Below are 13,922 nucleotides of genomic sequence, written 5' to 3' on the forward strand. Positions count from 1 at the left end.
AGGTCATTGTATCGGTCGCCCCACAGTCAAATATCCATTGAAAGTTAGTGTTATGACTAAGAAGGCTTTGTGAAGTAGTGTTTTGCGGGCTAGAAGAGTCATTGGGCTTGGAGTGTGATATTGGTCCGGAATATTGTGGGTTGGGGGTTTGTGAGGTGGATTTTTAGGGTTTTGGTATTATAAAAAGGGTTGTTGGGGTATTCAATGGGTTCCATCCCTTTCCCTTCCCCCTGTTTAACGACTGTGGTGTCTCTCTCTCTTTGTTTCTGTTTTTCACCATTTCTGTCTCCTTGTTCAATGGTTACTGTTGCCTCTCCTTCCCCCTTGCTCCAGCCTCCTATTCCTCCTGATCTCTGACATGATGTTGACTGATCGGCAGTGCTGAGGTTAGCCTTGCCACCGGTCCGGCTTGCTGGTGCCTTGGCGGCGGCTTTTCTTTTCTGTAGATCATCCCACCACTTGGGGTATCCTACAAGTTTGAAGCATCCCTCTTTTGTATGCCTGGATCCACCACAGTAAGTGCACCGGAGTTTACTCCAGTCATCCTCTTCTCGGCTTCTCTAAAAAGGTTTGTTTCTCGTGGCTAACCCCGATCCAATCTCTGAGGGACTAGTTCCCGGTGATGAGACGCCGTTCATAATTCTCCGACGTGTGATTTCTCGCCTGATTGAGGCATAGGCCGTCTCCACCACTGGTAAAGGTTCACTGTTAAGGATGTCCCTTCTTTCTTTGTCTAGGTTGTCGTTAATCCCAGTGAGGAATTGGTATAGTCTCTGTCTTTGAATCTATTTGTTGAACTTGGTTATATCCTTTGAACATGTCATTGGATTCGGCATTCTTCGATCGATTTCTTTCCATAGAATGTTTAGTTTACTGTAATACACTTCGATGGTGTCGTTTTCTTGCTTTAATGTGGCTGCCTTTGAACTGAGATCTAATATTTGCAGTTCGTCTCTGCCACATCCTAAGAGACTTTCGATTCCTTGCTATAGGCTATGTGCAGTTGTGTGGTCTAAGAATTGATTGACAATGTCCCCATCTATGTTTTCAATTATCCATGATATGACCATGGCATCTCTTTGCTCCCATTGATTCAAGTTTAGATCTGATAGAGGTGGGGGTCCGGCAGTGATGTGGCTGAGCCGCCTCCGGCCTCCAATCGTGACGTGCATTAACTTGCATCATTTTGTATAGTTGTGGTATTTGAGTTTTTCTGAAATTTTTATTGATGTTGGGTTTTCTGTGTGATCGTTTACTTTGTTGAGTTTCTGGAACATTTAGAACATCTGTTCCATCTGTTCTTTGGACATGAGGGTTTGCTGTGTTTGTTCTTCTGATACATCAGCCATTTGTAAGGTAAGATAGGTAGATGATGAGTTCTTCCCGGATCTAAACCCTAAAGCTCTGATACCATGAAGAATTGATGATTGAATTTTTGTTCATGAAAATATAGTAGTTTTTCTTGTTTTTGTTACAGAGTAACTTCTCTTATTTATGCATTAGCACTATCCTATATTGAGAAACTGAATGTATAAAATAATTGCTTAATATTAAGTAACTGAATATTAAGTAACTGCTATTTCCCATCTGCATACCTGCAAAAGCATCAAAATTAGCTTTCACCCACCCACTTTCCGACACAACCCAAGACTGAAAGCCTGCCCAAGCAGGGCTTCAAGGAGTAGGTGTTAGCTTGTGTTTATAAGCGGTATACTTTTGAGAGATGAAGAGAAATCTGCAATTTGGGATTGGTCAATAGAAGTATTAGTAAAAAAAGTCAAAGAAAACAGGCCACCTATAAACCATTGAATATCATATCTAACTCCTCTTTAGAAGCGTTATCCAGTAGACATGTACTGAAGTCAAAGAAAGAAGATTTCGGAGCATTATTTTTAAGACTACATGCGCGATGAAAGACCCAAAGCTAGGACAGTCTACCATAACATGAAGAATTTAATCACAAGCATTTGAGCATCTAAAGCACATAGAAAAAAGAGTAACAAAATCTATTGTAATGAATCTCATTTACCGCAAGAGAGCCTCTACAAGCTCTCCATAAAAAATGTTAATGAGTTTATAATGGAGGAACCTAGACATTCCAAACATAGTCCTAATATTTGTTGAAAGGGGAGTGCACGCTAAGGGGGTGTTTGGTATGAAAACGTAAAATGTAATGGAAAGGGAAATGATAAAGAGGAGTAAGGAAAAGAGTAAGGATTGTAGTTATATGTTGTTTGGTATAATAATATATAAGGGAAACACTTACTTGATCATAGAAACACCAACAAAAGTAGCATCAAAATTTATTACTTGACATAAATGGGTGGTAACAAAATAAAGGTATCCATTACCCTCAGGAAAGGGATTGAGTTAACTTAATATTATACCAAACAAAAAATATAAAGTAATGGTAATTGAATCCCTTACTTGGTATTAAAAAGTTCATACCAAACACCCCCTAAGAGCATTAAAACTTTTAGACCCTATAATACCCAGTCTATACCCCGATTTCACCGAGTAGGCCATCTTAATTGCTAGGCCACTAGAATAATTTGTCAGCTAGGAAGTGAGACTGGGTTTGTTTATCAAAGTGGCAGCAAATAATATCATAATTCCAAATAGCTCTATCAAAACCAATGAGAACATTAACAGAAAAATCATTAGGAGTAACCAATTGTGATCCGGAGCACGAAAACAGTCATTTAAAAGGATCGATTTTATCATTAAGGGCAAGAGTAGCTTCGGTCGTGCCCCCTCCTCGCGTGTACAAAGCTAGAGTTTTGGAAGTATCTAGCTTTGAACATATCCCCGGGTTATAGAGTGAACACCATCCAACAATCATCAAGCTTTCTTAGCTAGGAGAGCCTGGTTAAAAACCTTTAGATCCCCAAAAAACTATACCCCTATTGCACTTTGGTAAAATAATTAAGCTTTCCCAACTATGCTAGTATAGTTTGCCATGACCCTCCGTAGAGATTGCAAATCATCAAGAAGGCCATCAGAGATTTGAAATATGCTCGTCATATATGTTGGGATAGCTTGTATCACCACCTTAATCAAAACCTCCTTACCCGCTCTCGAGAGAAAGCATAGATCTTCTTTCAACTTCTACCCCCGAGACATGAGAAAATGGACCTTTTCAATTTACCAATCATGGTTGGAAGTCCTAAGTATTTAGCTTGTTTGTCAACCTCCGAAACCCCCAGTTTATCTATAATTTCCTGTGCAGTTTGGTACCCCTTTGCTTAAAGAAACCTCTGTCTTACTTTAACTGACTCTTTGACCTGATGTCATCTCATATATGCTAATAATATTAGCTACCTCTGAGCATTATCTTAACGTAACTTTTGAAAAAAGATATTATATATCATCTACGAAAAACAAGTGTGATAGTTTGGGGCTACCACGACATATATATCTAATAACCATTAATGAGACCCTGATTAACACCCCAGAGATCAAGGAAGAGAACTTAATTGTATTGAGTGAATTGGAGAGGTAAGTGAAAATTGAACTTAAGAGTTTATCTAAGAAAATAATACTTATATGAACTGAAATAAATTTTGATTCTCACATAAGACTATTATGGATTTGCTTTCAATTTTATTATTTCATGAAAATTTTTATGCAGTTAGAAATTAAAACCTATTTTAAATATTGTTTAAAATGAAATCAAAATATATACATATTAAAATATATTTTTTTTGATGCAACTAATTAATTATGGTCTAATTGTACTATATGTTCTTACAATAATAATTGTGAATGTATAAATTTTGTGACCTCAATCTTATCATAATAAAATATGAAAAATATAGTCAACTATAAATTCAAAATTTATAATTAATTAGAAAACATAGCTAGATACTAATTTTTAATTTAATTTTTGCTAACACAATTGCAATTCAATAAAATAATAGCTAATTAAACATAACATTATGCTACTTGACTAAAAATTTTCTAAACAAACTTCATATACTTTTCCCTTCAAAATAATGTTTATTTTAAAACAAGAGAGGACACTCCTTTCTTTGTTCCTAAAGTAATAATCTCAATAATCCCAATCAAGTCTTATAGTTTATGACTCAAATCATACCCTAAATAAAATAAATGGAGCTATGCAAAATGGTTTCCTTGTTTACCAAGATATCCATTTTTGCCCAACTCCATTTTGTTGTAACCCCCAACAACAATTATACATGCCAAACTCAAAATAAAACATGCAAACTTGTATTTTACATACCAAACATATATATATTTTTTTTTTATATAATCATGCAAAATTAAACAACATCACCATCCATTAAAAACTCCATATCCTTCTCCAACTTATCCATAGCATTAACCTCCAAGCTTATCTCCACATCAATCCCCTTTCCTCCTCCTTTCTCCGGGTACAAATACACCATCCCATCAAACCGGTTATTTGAACCGCTTCGAACCCTCTCCGGTTTTCCAAAACCGAAATCGACATCGTAGACCTTAAATCGCGGTGAGCTTCCGACGGCCACACAGTTCATACCGGCATCTTTGTATTGGAAAATGAAGGGTTTGGCCTCAAATTCTGAATTCCTTTTATCGATTGCCGTCATGTCATGGGCGGCGATTGCTGCCTTGACCATTCCAGCGGCGAACTCCGGTGGGTGTCCGAGTAATAAGCCAGATGCTGTTCCTGTGAAGATTGCCTGAATAAGGTTTCCGAAGAAACTTTCCGGCATTGGGGGGTCCACTCTTTTCCGGCAGTCAGCAAAGATAGTGAATACAGTGGGGTCTTCGGGTTTGAGCTCACGCGCCTTCGTGACAGCCCGCCATAAGTGGGATGAGAGAGCTTGGAATGTGGAGAACGGTGGGTCAGAGGCTGTGAGGGTCCCATTGGCTGGATTAGCTGAGTTGTGGGTTGACTTTATTTTCTCAATTGCGGTAGCCGGAAATCGGAAAAGCTTCTCGCGAAGTTTCGGAGCGGCGGTGATGTCTGGCTGCAGCGGCGCGTCAGGAATATCAATGCTGATGCGCGTGGAGCGAGCCTTGGTACGGTCCAGGAAGGGTAGAACAGAGATTGAATGGGCCCCATTGCAGATTTCGGCCCATGAGCTCATGAAGTGCCATGTGGAGGATCCATCTAAGACTGCATGGTTAAAAGCACATCCCATTGCCAGCCCATCACGAAGCTTGGTAAGCTGTTCCAATGTAGAAAAAGAAACAATTAGTTGAATGCAAATTGTTAACTGAAATTATAAAATTCTTAAATAAAACAGTTTTAGCGTTATTTTTATTAAATGGATCTAATATGAATTCAAAATTCTTAATCAATTACCGTAATTTACAAATTAAAAAAACATATTAATTAAAATTCTAAAAATCTCGCCCTATCAAAAATATGTAAAAGGGTAATTTGTCAATATTTAAACTTTCCGTTATTTACTTAAACTATCTCAATATATAATTATTATATTAAAATAACTATTTATTATTTTAAAAGAATTAATTAAAGAAATAGCCTAATATAATGAGTCATAATGGACAGTGTATATTATAGATCTATTATTTCTCTTTGATTAATTGGTACTTGTTAGACATTACATTACACCAAGTACAATTTATAGATCCTATTTAGTTAAATGAAACTATATATTTTTGGTGGAAATATTTTTTTAAAGTGTATAAGGAGTTGTGAAAATGTAAAATGATGAACAATTCAAAAAAAATATACAAATTAAAAAAGTGTATAGATTTATAATGTTGATATAATATATGTTAATATTAGTTATAAGACAAAAACAGAAATGAAAAATTAATATTCCTCTTTCATCACATAGTGAGAATTTAAAGACTTCATTCTACACAATCCAAGTTACAAAAATAAATTAGGTGGAAACTACGCTGAAGATAAAATTGACAAGTGTGAGAAAACTGGATAAAGTCTAATCTACACGCTTTATTGCTCCTTCTATATTTGTTTCATTAATTATATATAGACTTAATCGTTTGATTAAAAAGTCTAATAATTTCAACAGTGTTACCCTTTACTTATTTTTATTTGTCTATTTAAATTTTTTTTATTTTAAGAGAGAAATTCAAATTTAATTTTTGATGTATATATTCATCATCATCCTACCCAGTATATTCCGCTCTTAGAAAGCTAAGGCCAGGGTCTGGGGAGGAAAGGACGGCGGCAACTCATACCCATAAAGAGAGCATGACCAAAGGAGTCCCCTGACTCGAGAAAGATAAAGAGACGCGAAAAACACAAGCAAGACAAATTAAAGGCCTATAGAAAGAAGGACCACTACAAGAATACATATTATCTTGTTAGATTCGTCTTACTGCAAAAGAATATTATTTATATGCGTATTAGCCCACCCTCTATTAGTATAAAATTAACAATTATAATAATTTTATATTAATAATTTGGAAAAATTACCTAGAATAATCTAATCTTTTTATGATTTTTCTACAATAATCCAAGCTATTGATTAACCATGAATAATCTCAATGTTAGGGAGTATTTGCCTAGAGTAAGCTTGGTAACTCGATCGCATGCTATAGTAGGTAATTCACTAAACAAAGTAAACTAAAAATTAATGTAAAATTAGAGAATAATTTTAAAATTCACATGAAAGATTCCGAATAATTAAAAAAAATCAAAAAATTTTTTAATATTTTTTTTCACATTTTTTCGATATTTTATTTTAATTTATCTTTTAAAAAAAAATAAAACTTGCTATAACAAGTCATTGGGTTACCGGGTTTATTCTAGGAAAATACCCTCTAAAGTTGGAATTATTCATGGTTAATCAATAGGTGAGATTATTGTAGGAAAATTATAAAAATGTTTGATTATTCTAGGTAATTTTTCCTAATAATTTTGGTATTAAAACAAATTTTAAACAAGATCTTACATGACTATGTTATAACTTATAAATTAAGAATACAATACAACTTAAAAGAGTTATTAATAAATAGTATCAAAAGTCAAATGTAATACTTATGATAAATAAATACAAGAAAATGATATTTATTTATAAAATAATGGTAGAAATTCAAAGGAGAAAAAGATTATACCATTCAATTCCACAAGAGCCTGGAACAAGTTAGTTACAAAGTCATACTGTTAGTTTATAATTAAAACTTTATTTAGCAGTTAAAATTATTTTATTTGATATTGAAAGCTAATTGTAATTGAAAGATACACATATTGTCACATCATGGACTTGTTTTATGAATAAATGACTCTGACCTCAGTCATTGCTTTCATTTTCAAGATTAAGACAACCAGATCGTCTTAGATTTATTATAAGCTTCGTTAATATTGATTGATTAAACATATTACAACTTTTGTTTCACTCTGTTATTTTGGTTCTTCCAATTTGATTTATATCATTTTTATTTTGAAATAAAGACTCATCGTTCTTTTAATCTCATTCATACATTATACTTCTTTTAATTTCATTCACAATTTATTTTCTATCTTTATATATTATTATCTACATTTTTCTTAAAAAACTCCCACTTTCGCTTTGATTTATTTCTAATAAGACAAAGGAAGTACTTATTATACTTAAATCAAACACTTGAAGAAAAAAGAAGCTTTATACAATACTTAAAAAATACATGATATTTATGATAATAAGATTACTATTAATTCACAAATTGTAAATTATGTATAAAAAAATTAATTTACTTTTATAGAATGAACTATAGAACACCATAATTAAATATTTAAAAATATTAATTCACAACACTTTTATCAATTGTTATTATTTTTCAATCATGTACTTCCTCCGTTCTAAAATACTTGTACCAAACATATTTTTGCAATATTCAATGTGTTTGTTGGATCGTTTATATTTAGAGTTATACGTAATTAAAAATTATAAAAATTTGATATCATGAAAGCTGAAGTATATAAATTACCAAAGAATAATAAATTGTGCAAAAGTTGGTTCGGTGATAGTGATATGAAAAGGAGGAGGAAGTATTATAGAAGTATGTCTCAAGATTAAAGGATTTTTTGATCAAATAGTAGATGGTGGAAAAAAAAATGATAGATAATGTGAAAATGTAAAAATGAATTGGTGAATTTGGACCCACAAAATACAATGAATACTCTGCACTTTCAGGCTCTTCATTCAAGCAAATAATTCCTCTGACTTTCTACCCTATTAAATTTGAAGAGATGAAACTATGTTATTTCTAGTCTATCAACTACCATCTAATTGGTTATGGTTAGTACACTATTCACTATTGTGTTCGAGAGAAGTAATTAGACCCACATATTATAATCTTTTTAGATCATTTAAACGTACTACTAATGAATTTAACTAAAGTAATTAGACCCACATATTATAATCTTTTTAGATCATTTAAACGTACTACTAATAAATTTAACTATATTAAATTATTTTTTCTTTCTTAAGAGAATTAGGTCTATAATAACCAATACATCTTAATTATAATTTATTAATTTCATAAGAAAAAATGTACACTATAACAAATATAGAAGTATATGTGGAGTGAATCCTAATAAATGAGGACCATTTATTTTTTAATAAAATGTACTTTCATCTTGAAGTCAATAGTAGTTTTTTTTTTTTTTTAAGAATTTATTTTTTTTTTCAAATGTTCAATTTGTTTTTCTAAGTACTATTCATCAATTATTTTTAATTTGTATATTTTTAATTTTTTGTTTAGTTCATCTCAATATAAGTTGTATTAATATTATTTTTTTAAATATTTTTTTAATTATACAATCAGAGATAGCATTAGCAAATCTGAAAAACTAAATTGGATATTTAAAATGAAATGGAGAAAATAATAAAAAGAATAATGAATATTTTTATGAATAAACACTTAATTTAGACAAATGAAATTGTTTTTAGAGGTTCTTCCATGAAAAGAGTCCACACATTGACTTATTATTTATTGTTTGATTAATCATATTAATCAATAAACAAAAATTCTTGTAAGAGATAGTCTTTTTAGAAGATCATTTCTAATTGGATCGACACATTATATATTTTTTAAAATATTATAAGTTGACATTAAAAATAATATAAGTAGACATTAAATTTTAATGGGTTGAGAGACGGTCTCTCAAGAAACTAGCTAATGAATAAAAATTTGAAATCTCAATTAAATAAGCAAACCAAATAAATTAATACCAAAAGTAATACTTCATAAATTGAAAAATTATAGGTGATCAACATAATTTAATTATCATTATTTTCTTAAACAAAGTAATACTAAAACTTAATAATTCAAATTGCACAATTAACATATTGTATATTAATAAAAAAATATATATATTTAATGTTCTTATGAATTTATTTATTAAAAATGGGAATCAAACAATTGCACTAATCGCAAATACGGTTAGTAGCTTATAGTGATTTACCTGAATAGCCAAGAGGGGACGTTGAAGACCCTCCAAATTAAGGACACCATTGTAAGGAACCAAATCTTTCATCATGGTAATATCTTCTTTTAAAGCCAAATCATTAACACTAACCATCATACCATCATGGTTATCATCAACAATGGCTTCCAATACTTCAACGCCATCCATATCATCATCATACATCACCTTAAACACACCATCATCATCCCTTCCTAATCTTCCTGCTAATTGGTAAAATTCTTCCAACACAACACTTAATCCATCCTTAAGTTTCTTCACTAATTCCTCAAAATCACTCCCATTTTGTCTGTAAATCATTAATTTTTGGTTGTAGAAAAAACCCAAGTAAGGAATATCAAATGTAATTAATTGACATTCTTTTCTTCCTATTTTTTTCTTGGGTTGTACATGGGTTTTTTGGGTTATTTTCACCTTGATTGATGAAAAATCTAAATCATTCTTATCAAACCCATTTTCATTTTTCTTAATCCCATTCTCCATGGTTTAATTTCTTTTTTTTTTTTGTGGGTTTTTTGAGAAATTATGGAATAAATAAAAGAAATGAAATTTGACTAGGATGTTGTAATTAATTGTTGTGGTGGAATGAGAAGAAAGGGATTTGAAATGGGGATGAATTTTATAGAGAAAAGTTTGAAGGATGATAGTTGGCTCAAGGGGGGTGGCATTAATGAATTATCACAAGGGGTAGTTGTAAAAACATTAAATTTCTTACTTCTAATATGTGTTATTTTTGGGTGGATGGAGTTAAGTGAAGGAAAGGGTGCTTGCCATTTTGCTGTTTGGTTCAGAGTCTTAAAAAAGTCTTATGGCATTCTATTTATTTTTATTTTTCACCATTTTGCTTTTTTAGCTTTAATTGTGGATTGAATTTGGCAAGTAGCATACCATATTTGGTGTGCCAATAAAGTCATGGAAAATGATAGAAGTTAAACTCTTAGTATTTTAGTAGCTTGTAGTGATAAACTCTTAGTAAATCATGAAACAAGCACCCTTTATTATTCCTTGACAAACAATTTTTATTTGTTGATGGATATCTCTGTATCGGTTGGATTTTGATCTCTTAATTGGAACTCCATTTTAGAGTTGGACTTATATCCATTAGCCAACGCATTTTTCTTGCGCTTGAACATGCCTTCACAGATGCCCACATTACACGCTACCAAACCATCTTAGGGTTCATCAATGCCATTAACCTAAGCTTTGTGTCTCTTGTTCAAAGAGCCTCTAACTACCTCAAAATCTCCACCATAGGACAAATGAATATGAGCGATTAAACAATTATAATAGGCAACATTAATTTTATTTCTAATTATTAACTAACTCTGAAAGAAAATTATAAATTAACAATAATAAGTGTTATGGTGGTCAAATAAATAAACACGTAATTTATTTAGTCAAATCTTAAACCACACACCTCGGTCCAATAATTTTTTAAAATAACTACCCACTACTTACCATAACCTACCACTCACCCATCATATTCATGATTTTCACATTAATTCACCATCCAACCTTCATTCTACCATTATAAATACATATTGCATATATTATTTGTACCTGACTAAGCTTATATATATTCCTACCATTACTCCACAAAGATACACTGTCCTCCTACTTACAATTTATATACTTGATCAAATATCCTTCAATTAACCCGAACTCATCCTATAATTCATTAATTTTGTATTCATTCAATATCACACATTCATTAATTATCATATATTCATTACTTTCGGTTTTCCGATCTGATTTGAGCGTCGAAAGGGTTTTTCGGAAAACCATCCCGGGCAAGGCTAACATTGTATTGCAAGATTTGAGGTCTTATCAGCGAAGGGATCATAAGCACTTTCAGCATACTGACAGTTGTCCCCGACTAAATCTTATTTCCAGGTATTTTAAGTGTCTTTTGCACTTCCTCGTTTCATCACCGAAACAGTTTAACGTCATCTGTGCGGATTACAAACATAAAAGTTATGTCTAACCTTAAAAAAAAGAGAAAACCGTAACTCGCAAATTATTTGTGTGACTCCATTTCATTCGGTCAGACTGGTACAGAGATAAACAAGATCACATATATAAATTGATTGAACCACAATTTTTATCTTGATCATAGTCTATAAGTTGATCTCCTTCTGCTCAAATTCAATTATACTAAAAAATTTTCGATGAGTTTCATGCCTGTTTCATGATTATCGGTGGTTAGATTATTTTGAGAATTAGATTATGTTACATGGTTTTTTTGGGTGGATTTTAATCAGTTAGTGATTTTTTAATGGAAAATAATCAGTTTTATTAAGAATAACTGTTTTCCAATGAAATGTGGTTGAGCTTGAATCATTTATTTGAGATTGTAACTGTTGTGGCGACAGATGTCACCAATTCTAAATTCATATGCAACTATCTGTTCGGTCAGAAACAAAGCATGCTTTGCGGTCTTTTATAGTCCAAGGACTGAATTATGCTGATTAGAAAAGGTGAACGTCTAAGTGAGGAATGCAAAATCTAAATTCACTTCTTTGATATGTTCTCATCATAAACATCAAGTTTGATATCTACTAACTATAAATTAGGGAATGCCTTCAAATTGGAAGTTTGTAAGAAATCATTAATGGAATTAATTTGTGGAGCTGTTGATCGATTGTGATGATGGAATATGCAATTTATTTGTTACATGTAACATTACTATTAGTACCAATTCCACAATATTTGATACAAAAAGCCATGTATCATTATAAATTTCACCCGCTATCGTACTTCATCTCTATGTTACTTAGCTTGAACCCTTGTTAAGCAGATTGATTTCCTCCCTTTCACTTTCGACGGATGTAATCTGATTACAAGTGATGGAGTTGAAATTAAATGTAATCAGATTAGAAAGTTGTGGTTATTGTTTATAATCAATTGGAAGGTCCAAAAAAAAAATAGTTCCAATTTTGAGTTCGGTTTGATGCACCTTCTAAAGGGTTATTAGATTCGTAAAACGTTTCCAAATCAACTTCAACTATCTAAAAAAATCAATCCCAATGTTGAAGTTCGATTTGATGCACATTCTAAAGAATTATATGACTCGTAGAACGTTTCCAAACTAGATTCAACTAAGTGGTTTCGGTCTAAAAAAAAAATCAGCCCCAAATCTTACAATTACATCGAATCCTCGGAAAACTACCTACGTTGACTGTATTGGCTGGATCTGGGTACGATCTGACAGTGGTTCAAACTATCTATATCGGATCCCCGGAAAACTACCTACATTTACTGTATTGGCTGGATCCGGGTTCGATTTGACAATAGTTCAAAATATGATCTAATATCAGATCCCCGGAAAACTACCTACATCGATTGTATTGGTTGGATTCGGGTACGATCTGACAGTGGTTCAAACTATCTATATCGGATCCCGGAAAACTACCTACATTAACTGTATTAGTTGGATCCGAGTACGATCTGACAATAGTTCAAACTATGATCTATAAATCAGATCCTCGGAAAACTACCTACATTGATTGTATTGGTTGGATCCGGGTATGATTTGACAGTGGTTCGAACCATCCACCCCTGAGAGAACAAGCTCAGGTAACTTGATACATAAAGCAAAATCATCACCATCGCCTTCTAATGAAATGCTACATAAAGGATGCAAATCTTTGACTATAGTATTGCCAAGTGAAGAATATACTGTATTAATCTAATGATGATCATATGGTTATTCTTGCTTTTATTCATCAACGTATATCGGGTGTTTCGTATTTGTTGTATTCATGGGTCGATGTGGAAAGTGATCAAGTATAATATGGACACATATTAAAAGAATTATTTATTATTTATGCGTGAAAATTCAAAACTTCACCAATATTATTCTTAATATATTAGGTCTTACTTATATGTGGTCTTCAATGATGAATGTATAAAGTCATCTGAGCTTTCACCTAGTTTGAAAGTCATATTATTATTGAAGTTCCAACACGTGGGCGTTATTTGTCATATTATGGAATCATCTGAGCTTTCAACTAGTTTGAAGTCATATTATTATTAAAGTCCCAACATGTGGGCGTTATTCTTCATATTATGGAATCATTTAAACTTTCAACTAGTTTGAAAGTATATTATTATTAAAGTCCCAAAATTATTGATTTTAGGCGATATTTTTCTAAGCCTTTATCTTAGATTTCTAACTTTTCACCTAGTTTGAAAGTGGGATCCATGCGAGTATCACCTAGCTTGAAAACTCGAACTCTTATTAAGCCCCAAAACAAGTGATTTTGGGCGTCATTTGTCAATGTATTCATAGCGAGTATCACCTAGCTTGATAACTCGATCACTTATTAAGCGGACCTCTGTCCGATCAGTATATTCATTAATGTTTTTCGAAGGATTCACCTAGTATGATTCATTTTCTGAATCCCGGGTGATTGACGATTGAGCAAAGCGGGCCTATGTCCGATCAGAATATTCATCAATTCTTTCGAAGGATTCACCTAGTATGATTCCTTATCTAAGTCCCGGG

At 32.3% G+C, this 13,922-nt stretch overlaps 1 protein-coding gene across 1 annotated transcript; it reads right to left on the reverse strand.

Annotated features, from left to right (window-relative positions):
- Positions 1-3,956: 3,956 nt before the first annotated feature.
- LOC130825833 (BAHD acyltransferase DCR) lies at positions 3,957-10,256 on the reverse strand. Its single transcript, XM_057691276.1, has 2 exons — positions 9,395-10,256; positions 3,957-5,177 (listed from the first exon to the last, which is right to left on the reverse strand). Exons 1-2 carry the CDS (start codon positions 9,896-9,898, stop codon positions 4,284-4,286), a joined length of 1,398 nt encoding a protein of 465 aa, XP_057547259.1. The 5' UTR covers positions 9,899-10,256; the 3' UTR covers positions 3,957-4,283.
- Between the last annotated feature and the right edge of the window lie 3,666 nt (positions 10,257-13,922).

The sequence above is a fragment of the Amaranthus tricolor genome, chromosome 10 (assembly GCF_026212465.1).
Source record: "Amaranthus tricolor cultivar Red isolate AtriRed21 chromosome 10, ASM2621246v1, whole genome shotgun sequence".
Taxonomy (NCBI): Eukaryota; Viridiplantae; Streptophyta; class Magnoliopsida; order Caryophyllales; family Amaranthaceae; genus Amaranthus; species Amaranthus tricolor.

What these genes read in the sequence shown, in the direction of transcription:
- LOC130825833 (XM_057691276.1), bottom strand. Translation starts at nt 9,898, where the DNA reads ATGGAGAATGGGATTAAGAAAAATGAAAATGGGTTTGATAAGAATGAT. An exon ending in GTCCCCTCTTGGCTATTCAG is followed by an intron (nt 5,178 to 9,394) that starts GTAAATCACTAT and finishes ACATTGGAACAG; the next exon opens with CTTACCAAGCTTCGTGATGG.